Source organism: Miniopterus schreibersii, assembly GCF_964146895.1.
Source record: "Miniopterus schreibersii genome assembly, chromosome: 6".
Lineage (NCBI taxonomy): Eukaryota > Metazoa > Chordata > Mammalia > Chiroptera > Miniopteridae > Miniopterus > Miniopterus schreibersii.
This window is the reverse complement of record NC_138107.1, coordinates 8,979,882-8,999,304: the sequence shown is the minus strand read 5'-3', so window position 1 is coordinate 8,999,304 and position 19,423 is coordinate 8,979,882. Positions and strand designations below refer to the sequence as shown.

The 19,423-nt window shown below is 44.2% G+C and overlaps 1 protein-coding gene across 3 annotated transcripts in view; it reads right to left on the bottom strand.

Moving 5' to 3' along the window:
* CMTR1 (cap methyltransferase 1) overlaps positions 1-19,423 on the bottom strand; it is a gene marked incomplete at its 5' end in the record, with an annotated part of 49,359 nt that overhangs the window by 12,195 nt on the left and 17,741 nt on the right. For all 3 annotated transcript variants that reach the window (XM_081140689.1, XM_081140688.1, XM_081140687.1), the window contains 10 exons: positions 2,289-2,468; positions 3,427-3,559; positions 3,887-3,983; positions 5,528-5,646; positions 6,432-6,630; positions 11,529-11,601; positions 11,717-11,811; positions 13,485-13,556; positions 14,944-15,036; positions 17,886-18,044. In XM_081140689.1, the coding sequence (XP_080996815.1) occupies positions 2,289-2,468; positions 3,427-3,559; positions 3,887-3,983; positions 5,528-5,646; positions 6,432-6,630; positions 11,529-11,601; positions 11,717-11,811; positions 13,485-13,556; positions 14,944-15,036; positions 17,886-18,044 (1,220 nt within the window). The remainder of the gene's footprint in view (positions 1-2,288; positions 2,469-3,426; positions 3,560-3,886; positions 3,984-5,527; positions 5,647-6,431; positions 6,631-11,528; positions 11,602-11,716; positions 11,812-13,484; positions 13,557-14,943; positions 15,037-17,885; positions 18,045-19,423) is intronic.

Sequence of the window (19,423 nt, the reverse complement as noted above, 5' to 3'; positions counted from 1 at the left end):
ACACTGTAATCTCTAGAGTTAACAAAACATAACACACAAAAGGCATTAAAAAAATAAACTCAAAGAAGTAAAAAGAAATACTACTAAAAAATACTGAATTCACTTCCCAAAAAAGGAATGAAGGCCCGGCTGGTGTGGCTCAGCGGCTGAGTGTCAACCTATGATCCAGGAGGTGGTAGTTCGATTCCCAGTCAGAGCTCATGCTCGGATTAAGGGTCTGATCTCCAGCAGGGGGAGTGCAGGAGGCAGCCAATCAATTACTCTCATCATTGATGTTTCTCTCTCTCTCCCTCTTCCTTCCTCTCTCTGAAATCAATAAAGATATATTAGAAGAAAAAAAAAAAAAAGGAAGGAACATTGAAAAGAATAGAAGGCAGGATAAACAGAAATCAAACAACCAAGACAGAAGATTTAAACCCAAACATATCAACAATTACAATCCATGTAAATGTACTAAACACCCCATTTAAAAGATAGAGACTGTTGCACTGGATAAAAAGGTAAGACCCAACCATATGTTATTTACAAACACAAAGACGAGTTGAAAATAAAAGAACATAAAAAGATAAACTATGTAAATACTAACCAAAAAAAAGCTGATGTGGATATATTAATATGTGGATATATTAATATCAGACAAAACAGACTTCAAAACAAAGAGTATACTAGAGATAAAGAAGGATATTTCATGACAAGAGATCAACTCATTAAGAAGACAATATTCAATGTGCATGTGCCTACTAATAACAAAGATCCCAAATACATGAAGCAAAAACTAACAAAACTAAAGAAAAGGACAAATCATGACTGAACAATCATAACTGGAACCTTTAATAGCCCCTTTTAGCTAATGACAGAAGAAGTCAAATATCAGTGAGATGTAGAAGATCTGAAAATCACTATGAACCAACTTGACCAAACTTTTATATATTTATGTATTAATAATAAAATTTATTACAAAGGGAAATTTATTTCATTTAAATATATATATATTTAAACCACACAAGAACTTCAAAAGAATACACATTTAGAGACTAATATCCCTTATGAACACAGACACAAAAATTATTAATAAAATATTAGTAAATCATATACAGCGATGTGACAACTCATGACCAACTTGAGTTTATCCAAAAATGCCAGATTTGTTTTCCATCTGAAAATCATCAATGCAATTTGCTGTAAATGAAATAAAAAATAATTTCTATAGATACATAAAACGTATCTGACAAAATTAAACACCTATTCATGTAAAAACTTCAGCAAACAAGGAATAGAAGAAAACTTTGTCAACCTGATAAAAGACATCTACAAAAAACCTACAGCTAGCATCATATTAATGGTTAAACATTTTACACTTAAAATCAAGAACAAGGCTAGGATGTCTGCTCTTATCACTTCAAGTCAACATCATACTGGAGGAACCAGTAAGTGCAATGAGGCAAGAAAAGAACAGAACTACCATTAGGATCCAGCAATTCCACTTGTGGGTATTTCTCCAAAAGAACTGAAATCAGATCTTGAAAAGATATCGGCATCCCCATGTTCACTAGAGCACTATTCACAACAGCCAAGACATGGAAACAATCTAATGTCCACTGACAGATAAATGGATAAAAAGTTCTTATTTGGCCCCCCAAAGAAGGCACTTCTACTGATCCATTGCTACTATATAACTTTCCAACCTGCCTCAAAAAACTTTAATGCTTGTCCACCTAGAAAACGGAGCCAACTGTCACAACTTTACATCACCACCACTAACAGGGGGGAGGAACTACACTCAAACAAGGTTAAGAAACAAACCAAAACCACCAGCATTCAGATCGCCCATCCGGGAAACTCACGAACTGGAAAAACTTTGGTACCAGAACTTCCAAAGCATGTCATATACTTGCTTTCCAGTCACCTCCTCCTCCAAATGGGCTTCACAAAGCAGCAACCATGATGGCCTTTTACAATCAGAAGCAATTAAAGGGAAATTACTCCTGCCTCCAGGGACACAGGACAAAGCTGCTCTCTGCTGGATTTCACTACCATACCGTCAGGTTCCCAAGGGTGTGGCTACGGCAGCCAGGCTCCCACCAGAACCCTCGTGACAGGGCATGGGAGCAGGATGAGGGTCCCCAAGGTGCTCTAAGTCCCAGGGAGCCCTGGAACAAGCAGACCAATCCCAGTTACCAATTTTTCAGGGTTGACAGAGTGATACCAAGAGCAGTCATCTAGTCCTTCATTCTCTGGTCTTCCCTGATACCCTAGTGGTGCCAGCAAAAAACACCTGGTTTGCTTACCTTTCATTGGACCGTATCATGTAGTCGGTAAATTCATGGTCTCCCTTGATCACCTCTAAGGGAACCACAAGGTTGACATCGGAATCGGTGTTCCGCAGCTGATTGAGTTTAATATTGACTGAGAAGAGGTAATCCCGCACGTCATCTATGCCCACCTTCAGGCCCTTGCACACCACATACCTGGCAGGAGAAACCCTGTCACTCCACTGAACAAGGACTTCCCGCCAACATTCCTCCTCCCCAAGCCCCTTGCTGAGTCATGAAGCTCAACAGCTTTAAATCTATGCACAAAGAACAGGACAGACTCTATGTTGCAAAAGTTCACCTCAAAACCTTCCTTTTTATGTTGGGATATATTTCTACTCTTTATGACAGTGGTTCCCAACTGCCCTGAGCCAGGCTGCACCATCACCTGGGGAGTCTGTTAAATTATAGACCTCATCAATCAGACTCTCCAGGGATGGGGCCCAGAAATCTTGTTTTTAACAAGCCACCAGCAATTCAGATTGGCCACATCTTCTCTCGCACTGTGTATGGGCACCCTGTCCCACCTGGGATGCCAACAATGCCTCTGCCTTGTGGCCCTCCTGCCCTATCCCAACCCATGTCTCTCCATGTTTCCTTCTATTGATCACCTTCTCCCTCCTGGGCCAAACCAAGGATCCCCCACATAAGTGTGGTGAATAGGCTTGTGAAGGAGACAGAGGCTGAACTGGCATATCAGAGAACCAGTAAGATCCAAATCCTGACTTCCCTTGGCTTTAATCACTTCTTTAAAGTCAAGGTTTTTAATGTAGCTTGAATGGCCATGCCAGAGAAATGTGCCAGGATTTGTGTTCTGACATTTAGCCAACTAGTCTGATTAAAATGGAGAGGAAGCCCTAGCTGGTTTGGCTCAGTGGTCAGAGTGTTGACCTGTGGATTGAAGGGTCCCGAGTTCTAATCCAGCCAACGGCACATACCTTGGTTACAGGCTCAAAGCCCAGCCCCACTCGGGCCACATGCTGGAGGCATCCAGTCAATGTGTCTTTCTAACATCAATGTTTCTCTCTCTCCCCTTCTTCCTCTCTCTCTGAAAAGCAGTAGAAAAATATCCTCAGGTGAGGATCAAAAAAAAAAATGGAGAGGAAAACCTCACCTCTCGGAATTGGCAGGACGGCTGGTAATTGGCTTAAAGAGACATACTCGTTCGAAGCAGCAATACAGCAGGTAGATGAGCCCCACGCTGAATGGTGTGAACAGGTCAAAGGTTTTACAGATGAAGTGGCCTCCTGGATTAGAGAGAAAATACCAAGAGCAGTCAGTGGGTATCTAGTCTAGGAAGCAGGTAAGGTAACCTCAGGGAGTAAATATGACCAAGTCAGGGACTCGGAACCTGGGTCCATTAAAAGTCAGAGGCAATTTAAGGGGGAGACTGAGCTGTAGCGGGGACTTTGAGGATTCTATAGCACTTTCTTCCCTAAATTCCTCATTCAGCCACCTGTCACCTGATATAAACAGATTTTTTTTTTTAACTTCCAAGCCCACCCTTATGCATGCTCTTATTCAACAGGGCCTCTAGTGGGTCCCAGGGTGGGGAGTCAGCTGAGAAGAATCACCTGTCCGGACAACAGAGAGCGCCATAAGGAACTGACAGAGTAGCAGCTGCTTGCTGAGGATCTCTTGCAGGTTCTCCTGTCCCTCCACAGAAAAACCCTAAAATGGGAACACGAGGATCAGAGTGGGAAACAGAAGTGATGAAGACTTTGAAAAGGCATCCCTACCTCATCTTCACTGAGATGTCTTCAAGTGTTTTCACTGATCTCAACCACCTGACTGATATACAGCTTGGTATGTGAATTATTTTGGCATCGTCACATGGCTTATTACAAACAGAACCCAGGCCTAACAACTGGACCAATGCCATTTCCTGCTCTATCACACCCAGGGGATCGAACCAAGTCTGCTTTTCCAAGGAGATGGTCCAGAAATTTACATAACTCACTTAAGAATCCAAGTTAAGAGTAAGGCAGACAAAGGCAAAACACTGGCTAGTCACAGGCCAAACATAGGACAGGAAACAGAATGCTCTGGTGAGTCTGACAAGGCCCAGGAAGTACTTGTGGCATTGAATGCTCGGCTTGGGCCCCCCCAGCCTCTGTGCTGACTGTGGAACAGTCCCCTTTGGTGACAGGAGAAAAGTTTGCAAAACTCTGACAATCACTGATCTCTCTCTGCTAACCAAGGATTTACTCACAAAACCCACTTTCCTGTCCCAGACCATGAAGCCTCTCCCTCTAGCTAGCAGGGTCTCTGGCCAAGGTACTTGTTCAAAGAATGTACATTGTTATTCCTGGAGTGGTCTCCCTCCCTGTGAGAGCCTAGCAGGGAGCAGAGAGCCAAGTGCACAGAGGAGTAGAGGAGTAAAGGAGGCCAGGGGCTGGAGGACAGAGAGAGGGCAGATGTTTAATGGGCACGGTGCAAATTTCACAAAATGAAAACATTCTGAAGATCAGTTTCAGGACAATGTTAATGTATTTAACAAAAATGGTTGAGATGGTGAAGTTATGTATTTTTTACCACAATAAAAAAAAGTAAATGAGGCTGCTGTCCGTTAAGTTGGCCCCAATCAGGCCAGATCTTTCTGACTCAGTCCTATGAAGGTAATAGCTAAAAGACCCAGAATAAAAAAATGTTTAACAATGTCTTCCAAATTTACAGATGCTCCTCAAAGTGCATGCCTGCTTACAGGGTCAATCAAAAAAGGAAAAAGACCAGTCCAGGTCACCAGTCTACATTGCCAAAGCAGAAAGACAAGTCCTGCCACCCTAGCTGCCAGATCGCAACAGCTCCCTCCCAAGCACCATCAGACCCCCTTCCCGCTCAGCAGGAGCAGCCAGTCTACGCCGTCCCCTGTTGTGCACAATGCTTTCAGATCCTATGCTGACGTCCTGCACATGCCTTCACCTTTCCATAAGCTAATACTTGAAAGGCCACCCAAGTTGCTCCAGAGATTTTTCTCAGCTCTACCCATGAATTGCACAGGTGGAATTTCTCTGATAACAATGTGACCCTGGAGCAGCTACCACATTCTCTGTCCTTCCTCTAAACTAAGTGGTGGCTCACTCCCGAAGAGACTTCTTGCCATGTCAGACTACTGGGTAAGATAGCTGTAGTGGGCAGCTAAAGGGCTAATAAAACAAAACAAAAACAATTCTCAAGCCTCTATTGTGCTAAATCCCTAAAGCACCAGCACCTACCCCATCGGCCATCAGAAAGTGGACGCCCTTGCGATCTGTGTTATCCAGAACAAAATTCCGAAAAGCAGTGATGTTCTCTGGGCGGGTGATGTCTCCATCTCCATCGATCCCACCCTCACCTGCAGGACACAAGATTCACATTAACCTCATCGGTCCTGTGCATCCCAAGAGCTGGGGTACAAGCTCTCTGGGGTACCAGGTGGGTCTCATGGTCCAGGAGAAAAGCCCCTGTGAGGAGCATTCAGTGCAGGACCCCTCCTACAAGGCTGCCTTGTAGTGATGGACCCAGAGGAAGACCCAGGGCCCTGCTGTCTTGTAATAAAGCAGAGATGGAAAAGGAGTTAACCAGCCCAAAATCGTCAACTGAAACAGAGGGCCTTCCTCCTCAAGACCAGAGTTGTGTTTAAAGCACCTACATTTCAGAACCAATATCGACTTTTTAATAGGGACTCTTAAGAAAGGACTTGGGATCTGCTGCCAAATCATAACAACCAAGACAGAGTGGAGGGGGCTGCTGCAGGGGTGCTGAGCTGTCCGTTACCAGTACTTCCCACACCCAGCACAGGGCTGGAGATGGGCGTGGGGTCTGCATGCTAATAACCCTGCCGGTTCTCAGCCAGAGATCAGGAAGTTTCACTATCCCCTGTGACCACAGAGAAGAAAGGGGAAATGAATACAGCATGGATCAAAGTGTGTCTAGTGGGGTGTTTAAATTGCAACCCGCAGGCCGGGGATAAAAAGGGACGGACTAGGGAGAACCAAGACCTCCTGACATGGGCTGGGAACCACAGGCTGAGACCTGGGAAAGAAAACATGGCAAGTGGGTAACAGCTGCTTCTGCCCTAAAGTCCCCATGAAGGACTGTCCCAGAGCCCCTAATACACCCCCTCCCCCGTGTCCCTACCGTAGTAAGGTTCAAAGAGTTCACTGGAGGCTGAGTAGAAGTCCTCCAGCTTAAAGTCATTTGGGCCCTTCAGAGTCATTCCAAAGCCCTTCGCGTGCCACTTCTTCCTCCACAGCACATACTCCGAGAAGCCACCGGGGCCTGCACAGACGTCAGCAAAGTACAGAAGCTCAGCTTCCCGATCCTTCACCAGTGGTTTCTGCAAAGGCAAGTGGAGGACGGGGAGAAGGGAAGGAGAAGGCAGGGAGTGAAGTCAGCCTTTCCCCAAGCACAATGCAGAGTTCCTGCCAGGATCACAACACCCAGGAAATGCACCCTGTGTGACCATCTCCCTCTGGAGTTGCCCATCCCCACCTCAAAATACCCTGATGCCTTCACACCACCAGGCCTAGCTCAGACTCCTAATAAAAACATCTTAATGGGCACCTGGGTGTGCATTTTTTTGTTTCTTGGCATCTTTTCTTCACCATATCCTGCCTTAAAAGAGTCCTACTGAGCAGAATAGATGCTATATCTCCCCACATTACAGAAAGGGAAAAAGAGATACCAAAACGCAAAGTGTCCTGTTCCCAGCTGTCTGCACAAAGTTAAACCAGAGTCCAGTCAGCCTGTAGCCAGACTCAGGTCTTCCTGTCCAACCCAAGTCTGGGAGCTCTGACCTCACCCGTCTCAGCCACAGGGCCTACCTTTCTAGACTATAGCCTCTGCTTCCCTGCTCCCCTTCCTCTAGGCACTCTCTTTTCTTCCAATTAACTTTTTATTTTGGAATAACTAGATTTACAGAGAAGTTGCAAAGACAGAGTTCTCATATACCCTGCACCCAGTTTCCAGTTTTACTAATATCTTCCATTGTGATTGGTCAAAACTAAGAAACCAACATTTGTACACTACTATTAACTAAACTCCAGGCTTGGTTCATATTTCACTAGAGTCCTTGCTCTGTTCCAGGATCCAATCCAAGACACCACAGTGCATTCAGTCGCCTCATTTCCTACACCCCTCTCTTCTCCTGCCTTTGCCCCTCTGCAGGCCTGGGATGGTATACAGCTGGGAGCTGACAAGACAGAGAGAAAAGGAACACCAGTGTGCAGCCTCCAGGCAGCCCTCAGAGCACCCACCCACTTCAGGAATAACTATATTACAATAATCATTTGATAATCATTTGAATTTTTATTGGATTGTAATTTCGACCACTTGAGTCATTCTAACTCTTAATCTAAAATTTATGCTGAACGCAGCACTGACAGACCTATACTGTGTGTTTACACTTCTCTTTTACACACCTGGGCCCTAGATGGTGAATTCTACTTGCCCCGACCCTCCACAGCAAAGGAAGTAGCATCTACACTGGTGACAAGAGGCTGAGCTCTAGCAAGGGCGACAGAGGAGGACCCTGATGAATACCAGCAGGGAGAGGCTTTGCTCCCTACAGGCGGACAGGGCTGAGAGCTTGCTCAGAGTTCTGTCACTGATAAAGATCAGAAACAGTCGTAAGAAAGAAATGGAAAAACTAATGTTCACAATCCAGTCCATTTCTAGGTGACAAGGGCCTTTCCTCTGAGGATAGCTATCTAGCTTTATCAAAACAGTGAAAAAAGTTTCTGGAAAAAGTGACTTTAGCTAAAAACAAACTTTGTCAGCCTGTGACAAGCCCACCCAGGCATGCTGATATATATCAGTTCTTTCTCCCCTCCCCCACTACTCCACCTCAGCATTCTTTGTTCCTGGGACATCAATTGTTTGTATTTTTGGATTTTATTTATTTACATATAAAAAAAGACCTAATGGCATTTGCCGAGAACATTAAGTAGCACTTTCCTGGCAGCACGGTGGTAGTGAGGCAGGGTCATCAGTTTAAGGCCTGCAAGGCTGGAAAAAGGGAAAATGTTCCTCACTGCAGGGCTTGTCTCTCTCTCTCTCTCTCTCTCTCTCTCTCTCTCTCTCTCTCTCACACACACACACACACACACACACACACACACACCACCACCACCACCACCACCACCACCACCACCCTGCCAGCCCCAAAGTCCAGCTTCTCCTGGCCAGTAGCAGGCCCAAAGGAAGACTAGGGGATGGGAGAGGACTGAATCAATGAAAACATCTCACCTCCAAAGAGGGCATAAATATTATCTCATTTTGTGATTTCAAGACATGGCCTGAAGGTTTTTTCACAGAAAGGACAGCTGGGGTTCTCACCTCTTCTACCTACTGGCTGTGCAGTCAAGGGCGAGCACACAATTTAGGTTTTTAAGCTCAACCTTCCTCAGCTGTAAACTGGGATTAATGTAGGTTATTTCTTCTTTTTTTTTTAATCCTCACCCAAGAATATGTTTTCATTGATTTTAGAGAGAGAGTAAGAAAGAGGAAAAAGAAAAACAGATATGAGAAACATCCATCAGATGCCTCCAATACACGACCTGATCAGAGATCGAACCCACAACCTAGGTAATGTGGCCTGACCGGGAATCAAGCCAGCAACCTTTTGGTGTACAGGACAATGCTCCAAACAATTGAGCCACCCGGCCAGGGCCGTAGGTTATTTCTTAAAACTGTTGTAAGATTAAATAAGTTACCATGTGTCCAAAACCTTTATAAACTATAAAACACTAAACAAGCATAAGATATCATATTCAACGAGGTCAATTACCTTGAAGTCAAAACTTTTGTCCTGTTCCATCTTCTTCTCTTTCCAGTGCCTCAGGGGGCATCTGTAAGTGCTAACTAATTTCCTCTAAGACAGTACTGAAACTTAAAGATCTCCATTCAGTTTGTCTCCTGTTACACTTCAAAACATGTTTTCTTACCTCTACAATATCCCCCAGGCACACAAATTCCTCATATAATGTTATGGTTTATAATAGACTTCCATATACCCAAAGAATTTAAACTCCCTTCTTTCCCTTGTCTCTTCCAATTCTTGTTTACTATTTCTTTACTCCCCTATCCTAGTCTCTTTTCAACTTTTACCAAAACCCGAAGAACCAGAAGCACACAGGAAAACCTGAGCCGTGTCCCCTCCCACTTTCCACCTCTAACATCTCCACACCCCTCCAAGCCTCAAGTTTTGCATCCACGCTCATATTCTATCATTTGCCTGACCCAAGAGCCAGAGACCCTAGCAAACCCGGCATGTGCCCAGGGCTCCCGCCACTCCCCTCTCTCGTGGGAACTGCTCTAGAGCATCTCTGCTCACCTGAAAAATGTGCCAAGCCTGCTGGCCTTGGCTGTCACTTTGGTCCTCAGGGGAAAACAGAGATGAAAGAGAAAAGAAAATACCAAGGGCTGGAGAGAAATCACTTTTTATAGTGGAGTGTAGAGAAACATCTCAGAAAGGGGAATTCTCCATGGCCACCAGCAATCAATTCAGGTCAAGAAGCTGCCTGAAGCGTTACAAACACGGCTGCCTTTTTCTATGTAACTAACATCTCCACCCTCGACCTGAATGGTACAACCCTGGTGTCTTCTTCATTTTCCTGACAGCAAAAGACAATAACCAGACACTAGCTGCTGGAGGCATTTTCATTCAAAAGCCCAAAATGACGCTGTGACTTCCCATCAGCTTGACAGAGCTCTTCTGCCAGGCAGGGGTTTAAAATCATTTGGAGCTCAGAAAATTAAATCAACATTATATCAACCTAATTTTCTCAAGATGCTAATTCCAAGAGCCCCTTTGTGCTGCCTGCTGGTACTGGAAAATGGGGAGGGAGACATGGGAGAGAGAAATGACTAAAGGCTGGAGGGATCTATTCAGTTTTGCCATCATGGATAAAGCAATGAGGTAGGTGGAGCTGAAACATTAAAGAACTTGAAAAAGAAGTTTCTTTAGTGAGTGGATAATCAGAAAGCCTAATGGAAGAAGGGTGAGTGAAGCAGAAACAGGCAAAGAGCAAACATTCTGGACCCGGGTAAAAATGCTTTGAAACCCTGACGGTAACGCTAGAATGAAGTTTCCATTATTCTATCATCATGGAGGGTCTGCAGTCAGAGGAATGAGGTGCAGCAGAGTAGAAAATCATTCTGCTTTACCATTTCTTGAGAAGGCCAATGCCTGATAACTACGATCCCACACAAAGCTTGTTCTAAGAGACAGGAAGGGAAAGTGGCCACATCTGAACTCAGAGCTCTGAGAGCTGGAACAACTCCTAAGAGCCTTTTGGTCCTACCCTGCCCTCTGGCAGGTTAGTAGGGTGAATTCCAGAGATGAGGCAGCTGAGACCCAAAGGCGGCGTGAACTTCAGTGACACCACCTATGATGTAAGTGGTACACTCCCTGCCGCCTCACTGAACAACACAGCCATGACACTGATTTTAAATGGACCTGGAAGGATCCAGATGCCCACATTTCATCCAACTCTCAAACATTTCCCAGAGCACTCCCCTCTCACACCAGAAACAGCACCCAAATCAGATGATGTCACAGTTCCAAATTGGAAAATAAGCTCACTGTAAAGATTGTACACTCACCCTTCTACTCTACCTCACCCACGGCAGAAAGAAGGCAGGCTCAAGTCCCCCAGTGGCAACTGGCCTCCACACACCAATGAGCACAGAAAAGCTTTATAAACATCCCCACCCTGCTCTCAAGTCCACTGGAATATCCAGAACCTAGGTGCCATGGGGAAAGGGATCACATTCATCTCACTCAAAATTATATAGCTGGTGCCTAGCACTGTGCCTGGCACAAAGTAGGGGCTGGATAAATACATGTTTAATGAAAGCAGGAGGAAGGCCCGTGCTCTAACTTGTGGACTCACCTTCCTGTTCCATAGGCCTTTAGATGCACCACAGCTGCTGATTTTGCCTAGAAGTGTCCCTTCTCCATGGCTGCAAGCCCTGCCCACCTCCACTGCGAGTGAGCAACAGGACCTGCAGAGTTGGGGACTGGGTCTTTGAGACAATGCTTACTAGGGTACTCCTGGGAACAAAGGAAGCACTGTGGGGCCCTATCTGAGGAGCTCAAACCAAAATATCTAACATAAAATGTATCTCTAATACAGAGCAGGTATAATTACACTGCACAAATGGCAATCTCTGAGCCACTGAAGCTTAAGCCCATTTAGCACTATGAATTCAGAAGTAGAAACTTGTTCTCACCCCGCAAGAGTCCCGTGGATTTGTAAAAATGCGATCAAACACAAAATCCATATTAGCCATCTTCATTGCCGCCCTGCAACAAAGACAGACAGAGCAGCTCAACTTAGCACTAGACGTATGGAAAGCTGAGGCTCAAAGGAAAGGCGGAAGGGTGCATGTCAGGGGAGGGGAGGGGAATGCCAGCAAACCTGTTTAGGAAGAAGACTCCTCGGATCATCTCGTAGGGATTGGCCCGGGTCCGAGCTCGCCGCATCTCCTCCCCATCTAGGACATCAAACACATTCTGCCCAGAGAGAATCAGAACCTCAAGGTGAGTATCACACTCCAGGACCGGACAGGGTTCTTAAAGAGGCTGAGGAGCCTAACAAACAGCGTTCCAAAGAACAAGGTTCCTGCTGTATCCCAGCTCTAAAATGACCAGCTGTGTGACCCTAGACAAGTTGCTCAATCACACTGACCCTCAACTACATCACCTGTAAAATAGTAAAAATAAGATGTAAGCACATCCCTGGCACATGGTAAGTGGTTAATAAATGGCACCTGTGGTTCTGCACAGGGTCCCCTCTTGGCATTACTACTCTTCACTGCAAATCTGTTTCTCCACTCCAGCAGCAACCTCCCAAGGGAACAGAGTTCTGATACCAAGGCTCTCTTGACTGGGACTCATTGAGAGAGGGTAAACAAACCAAGACCAGGGTTTTCTGATGGCACCTACCACACAGTAGGGATCCCTTCTCCCTTCTCCAGTTCCTCTCTGATAAAAACAAAAACAACCTCACTTCATATGAGCACCAATCACTGTAAGGATATTCCCAACCCCTCTTGCCTGTCAAAAAATAAGTTCTGACGCCGAGCCAGCGTTGCTCAGCGGTTGAGCATTGACCTATGATCCAGGAGACTGCAGTTTGATTCCTGGTCAGGGCACATGCCCAGGTTGCGGGCTCGATCTCCAGCCCAGGGCATCGTGCAGGAGGCAGCCGATCAATGACTCTCTCAACATTGATGTTTTTTCTCTCTCTCCTTCTCCCTTCCTCTCTCTGAAGTCAATAAAAATATATTAAAAAATAATAATAATAAGCTCTGAGCCCTGGCCAGTGTAGCTCAGTTGGCTGAGCATTGTCCTGTATACCAAAAGGTTCAATTCTGGGTCAGGGCACATACCCAGGTTGCGGGTTCCATCCCCAGTAGGGGCACATGCGGGAGGCAGCTAATCAATGTTTCTCTCTCATATAGATGTTTCTTTTTCTTCCTCCCCTCCCTCCCCCCCAGCATTCTTCTCTCTAAAATCAATTTAAAAAAAAAAGATTAAAAATTCTTTTAAAAAGGCTCTGAGGCTGGTCTGAAACCTTGGTGCTTCTCCAACCCATTTCCTCCTCAGTTTCTTTGGCTCTTTCCATGCCAGACAATGCACTTCCTGGCCCAAAAATCAGGCCACAAGGTATCAAGGGAAGATTAATATTCACCCAGCATGTTAGGAGCCTCACCCCAGTATTTCATTTAATTCCCACAGCAGCCCTGGAAACTATTTTCTCCCTGTCTTACAGATGAGGGTGCTCAACTCAGCGGAGCTAAAGCAACTGGCCCAAGGTCACAGCAAAAAAGTTGCAAAATGAGGATCTGAATTCAGGTCTATCTGATGCTGAAGAATGATTCCAAGCCTTTCATTCTGCCAGCCCCCGCCCCACCCCGCCCAGGGGTTACAATGAACTGACCCAATGAGGTTAAGTGGATCCTTTCCTGGCTACTAGAAAGGATCCACTTTCCAGTAGCACAATACTACAAGACGGGAGAGTCACCAGGAAAAAGGACACCTTGGAGAAATGTACAAGCTATACATCTGATCTCCAGGAAAATGTCAGCTAAATTTCAGTCCCCGACAACTGATTCAAAAGAACTGGAAAAGCCCAGCACAGCCCCTCAGTTTTTTCAACTCCAACTCCAGCCACAAGGCCTTACCTTACACTGCAGCACACTGTGAAGTAGGTTTTCCCCACAAAACTCTGTTTCATCTTCAATAACCATCTTTCTCTGCAGAGAGAAGAAAACAGTCAATAATGACTATGTGTGACTGCATCTGTGGAATGAATGGAGAAACTCGGGTTCTAAGTGAGTAGAGAAGGGGCTGGAGTCCCTGCCAAAGAACATGGATCTCTGAGGGCGGGACCAGAAAATCCTAAATCCCTCTGGCTATATTCCAGATGGCTATGAGACAAAGCAGCCCCTTGGGTGCTCTCACCATATGGATACAAGACTCATGAATGTTGAGGCTGAGAAAAACAAACAGGAAGGAGGCATTCAAGCTGTCTCTCCCAAGGGCATGGAGGCAGAAGGGTAGGGGCTACCCCAAATGACAGAAGCCTATCCTTCAACCAGTCAGCCTCTTGCTCTGCGATGAGTATGAATGCACGACACTAGGCACTGACGGTAGCAGTACAGAAAACAAGGGCTCAAGAGAGCCTCACAGGGATGTCAAGCCCAACCTCCTGTCTGAGTGAGGCCACCTCTAAGCTGACGGTGCTCAAACTTGGTGGTCCAGGTCTTACATTCTGCACAATCACTGAGGACCCAAAGAGTTTATTTATGTGGGAGAGATGTAGATATATATATCTCAAGGTTTATTATTAGAAATTAAAACAGAAAATTTTTAAATATTTATTCACTTTAAAAGAGCAATATGTTTTGTTAACATAAATATTTTTATGAAAAGTAACTATATTTCCAAAATTTATTTAGTGAGAAAAATGGCACTTTCCCAGTTTTGCAAATCTCTTAGTATCTGGCTTAATAGAAGGCACCTCGATTCCCCTTTGCATTTGACTGGTTGTGAGAGCATGTCAGAGCCTCTGGAAAACTCCACTGAACACTTTGTTTGAGAAAAAATAGAGTGAAAAAACTTTCCATATCATTATGAAAATAACTTTGACCTTGCAGAACCCCTGGGAGTGTCTTGGAGATCCCTGGGGGCCACTACACTTTGAGAACTACTCTATTGAACATACTGATTAAGTAGTTATTTACTTTATTCTTACAATTTTCCAGAAGAATATTAAATAAATTCCCAATTTAACAACCCCCTCATTACTTTCTAAGAACAGGTACAGTGTCGTTTCATCTACCTGTACCCAGAATATACACAGATGTATATACTCTAAAAGCATCAGTGAGGAAGATGAAAGTGATGCATTTTGGGTTGTCTTGGAAGTTAAATGACCAGAAGGAAAAAGCCGTCTGCCACATCTCCCAGGGGCACATCTATGAAGCCCTTGACACACCCTCTTAACAATTTTACTCCTGCCAAGAATGGTCAGATTCACATTTTTCACATGAGCATAAACACATATATACCAACTCGAAGAGAAGAAAAGTCAGGAGATAAGTGCCAACAATTTCAGGATACATTTTCCTGAAATCCTACCTTTCCCACAACCATCCAATCGCTCATTTCCTGAGTATCAGGAATTTCAGTGGTACATTCTGGGAACCATGACACCTGCTCACAGGCACTGGGCTACAAACAAAAGAGAGGCAAGTAAGTCAGGTAAGACAGACCCTCAGGGCTATGCCCCAACTCATCAGAGCTTCCCCAAAACAATCATGAGGGACTCAGATAGAGTGGGAAGAGTCTGGGAAGCTGAGGTCAAAGGCAGTGTCAGACATGAGAATTGAGAGTTAGAATTCTCAAGTTTAATTTCTGAAGGCCAAGTCCAATTCTGGTTTGAGTCCCAAGAAACCTCCCAAACCTCCAAAGTGTCTTTCATTTGTCCCAGTGTTCTTGATGAATACCTACTATGGACTATGTGTTCAGAATGTAGAGTTAAAAAAGATATCGTCCTTGACCCAAAAGGCAGTGGGAATATAGAGAAGTGGGGATGGGATATGTGTCTGTGATAAGGTAATTACATCAGGAAGACACAAAGCAATGAATCTCACCTCTTGATGTCTTTCAAAGTGTTACTCACAAAATAAATAGGATTCCTCACCCATTCATTCTAAATAGGGCAGAAACTGGCATCTCTAATGTACTGCTTCCTCTTTATTTTTCAATTACTTTCCTTATCAAGCTAAAACGGTGGTTTTTATCCTGGCTATACATTAGGATCATCTGCAGTCCTTTTAAAAAGTACTGGTGCCTGGGCCCTACCCTCAGAGTATATGATTCTATTGGTCTGAGGTGAGAACTGGTATAAGTACATTTTTAGAAGTCTCCATATGATTCTAATGGGCAGCCAGGGCTAAGGTCACTGGGCTAGAGAAACATGGATTATGAAACCCAAACAGGTGGCTAACCTATTTGGCAGCTTTACACATTCCCTCCTGAGCAAGTATGGAGAAGAGACTCACCATTCATTGCAAATTGAAGCAATGTGGTTAAAGGTAATATTACATGCTCTGAAAGGCATAAAATGGTATCACAATGCACGGTCTCAAGGGCAAGCCAACCACCATCAACAGAGAAAAAGTTTAAAAGAAAAATTACTGAAGCCTTTTGTCAATGTATCTGGCAGTAAATCATGGCTTCTCCCCTTGGTCAAATCCATCACCTTTAAGCATAAATGGTTATGATTTATATTATAAACTCGTAAAAAAAAAAAAAAGGCAGCTCAAAACACTTTGGATACCTCTTTGGAGAAAAAAAGCAGATCAATCTCCCCACAGAAGTCTAAATATAAGGCTACCTACAAAGTGGACTTTGCACGAAGCTTCTAACCTTGCATTCCCCATTCCTGGGCTCCAGAAGTCACTGAGCACTTTCCCTGTAACAACTCCAGGAATGGGAAATTGACCTCAGGCCGCCTAGGCTCATCTACCTTAAAGAAGCAGCCACGATCTAACAGTTAAGCTACTCTTAACCAAAAGATAGGGCATTCTTTGTAAGAGAAAAATCGAATTATGGTAGATGGTAGTTAGGACAGCCTTGCCTCAAAAAGGAATTTCAATAGCCTGTCTCCATTAAAGGCAGAAATTTTATGGGCAAATTTCGTATTTCAAGTTTAGCAGTTAGTTCTAATTCTGTCCCACTGAGAGAATTGGGACTTTTTACTTGTTTTCACACAAATGAGGACACAGAAAGCACCAAGCATTTTTGAGGTAAAAATCTACATCTAGTACCCAATTACAAATATTTACCCTATTCTGCACTGTCTCATCTGTTATTCTGCTGGTCTTGTCTCCTCACAACTAGAAGGCAACACAGCAGGACCACCCCAGAACCCATTAGCTCTTGGCTTGTCAGCTTCTTACTCTGAAGCCTTATCAGGCTTTTATCATGCACAGGTTCATGGGAGTTTTTCCTGAACTGAAACATCACAGAGACAAATAAAATATCAATTTTCCAGACTTCAGAGCCACATCTGAGGCTAAATTACAGCAATTATGTAGAAGACTAGACATTTGTTTTCTACTTTCTCTAGTTCAACTCCATAATGGTAATATTTCATCATTATTTTAGGGGCTTTTATTATACCCACTTCAAATCCTTTGTGGAATAAGGCAGGACACAAATAAATGAATAAAATAAAACCTCACCATTATCTGTGCCATGAAAAGGAGTAAGAGCCTCTTTGGGTATTCAGGGTAAAAACAAACTGGTGCCCAAGTATGTAAGTGGACTAACCCACAATAAAAAAGCCATATGGAGCCAGCCAGCATGGCTCAGCAGTTGAGCATCGACCTATGATCCAGGAGATCATGGTTCGATTCACAGGGCACATGCCCTGGTTGTGGGCTCGATCTCCAGGATGGGGTGTGCAGGAGGGAGCCAATCAATGACTCTCTTATCATTGATGTTACTGTCGTTCTCTCCCTCTCCCTTCCTCTCTCTGACATCAACAGAGATATATTTTTTAAAAAAAATTTTTTAAAAGCCATATAGCACAAACACACACCTGTTCTGAACAAGAAGGTCATAAACCTGCGGAGGTACAAGGACCTTATGGGGCACCTAATCCAGTCACTCATACAATGGGAGAGTGGGTCCTCACTCAGCCACCTGAATCCTTTTAGCAGAGGAAACTCACTACCTTGTGAGGTATCATAGTCACTACTGGAAAGCTGTATCTATTAAAGTTCTTTGTGGAGGCAAACTCTGCCTTCCAGCATCTTCTACTCACTGGTCTTAGATAGTCCTATATGAAGCAACAGGAAGCAAATCCACAACCTATCATTCCCTCTCCGAGTCTTGTTTTCCATTCTGGACATCCCCAGAACCTTCCATGTAAGAAACTAGTTCAACCCTCACTAACCACCCTGATCACTCTCCCTCTGGAGACTTCTAGTGTATCAATATGACTACTTAAAGGCATGCACCCAAAAACACAAGTAGCTTTCCTGCCTCCTCCTCCTCCCCACACCAGTTACCTCTGGCTCATCCCGCCAGTCCACATTCAACTCCTGGTCAAAGCCTTGCAATGTCAGACCCAAGCCTCTTCGACCTTTCTGATTAGAGGCCTCAACGATGTCCTTCCGACCCTGGCTGTATTTACCCAATCCTTCACCTTCCTTGAAGCCCATCTTGGCCTGAAAGAGAGAAATAATGGTGCATTTATATAAATAAACATAAAAATAGAGCATTTATATAAATATACATTTATTTAGGCCCTATCATGTGCCAGACATTGTGCTAAACCCAAAGACATATAAAAAAATAAGGCCTAAAGTTTTCCTCCTAGACTAATAAAGGAAAGAAACATAAATAAATACTGCACTTTAACTGTGGGCCCAGTGGCTGTCTATTCTGGAGATAAAAGCCTAGGGCAGCCAAGAGTTGGATAAATGAGAAGGGACCTCAGAGTTGTAATTAAAAGTATCAAGGGTACCTAATGAATGTCACTGGAGATTTTCACAACTACCCTTAGAGCTAATAAGTCTGATTAAGTGAGAAGTAGGCCTACAGTACAGTTGATAGAGAGAACATAATTTAAAATGGAACCACATCAGCCTTGGCCAGTGTGGCTCAGTGGTAGACCATCAACCTGCACAACAAAAGGTCAAGGATTCAATTCACAGTCAAGGGCACGCACCTGGGTTTTGGATTCATTCACCAGCCCCAATCAGAGGCGCATGCCAGAGGCAACCAATCCATATTTCTCTCTCCCTCTATCTCTCCCCTCCCCCACCATCCCCCCCTTCCACTTTCTGCAAAAATCAATGGAAAAGATATCCTCAGGTGAGGATTAACAAAAAAAAAAAAAAAAAAAAAAAGGAACCACTTCAGATTCTTGCTAAAAGGGATAGCTGTTTAGAAGTTTTCAGTTTGCTCTTGTTTTGTCTTGTTTTGTTCTGTAAGCACCAGTATAACAAATGGCATAATGTGGTTGGGATTGAGCCTCACAATCAGCAAGCCTGAGGGCTGAGCCCACCCACAAAGGGATCAATAGCAATCAAGACCCAAATACAACAGGAGGGGCCACACAACCCACGCAAGGGACATTCCTACAGCACCCAGCTCAGAAGATTAAGGAGACTATACCACTGGGTCCCATATGACACCCACTACAAAAGGCCACCCCACCGAGACTGGGAGTCATAGCAGTCATAGCCAGTACACAGAAACAAACAAAGAAACAATAAAAATGGGGAAACAAAGAAACAAGCTTCAAATGAAAGAAGAGGAAGAATCTCCACAAAAAGAACTAAATGAAATGGAGGCAAGCAATTCTTTGAAACAGAGTTCAAAGAAATGGTTTTTAAGACTGCTCAACAGCCCTGACTGGTGTGGCTGAGTTGGTTGAAGCATCATCCCATACATCGAAAGGTCAGGGTTTGATTCCAGTCAGGGCACATACCCAAGTGGCAGGTTCAATTCGATCAATGTTTCTCATTCACTACCTCTCCCTTCCTCTCTCTCTAAAATCAATAAAAACATAGCCTCAAGTGAGCATTTAAAAAAAAAAAAA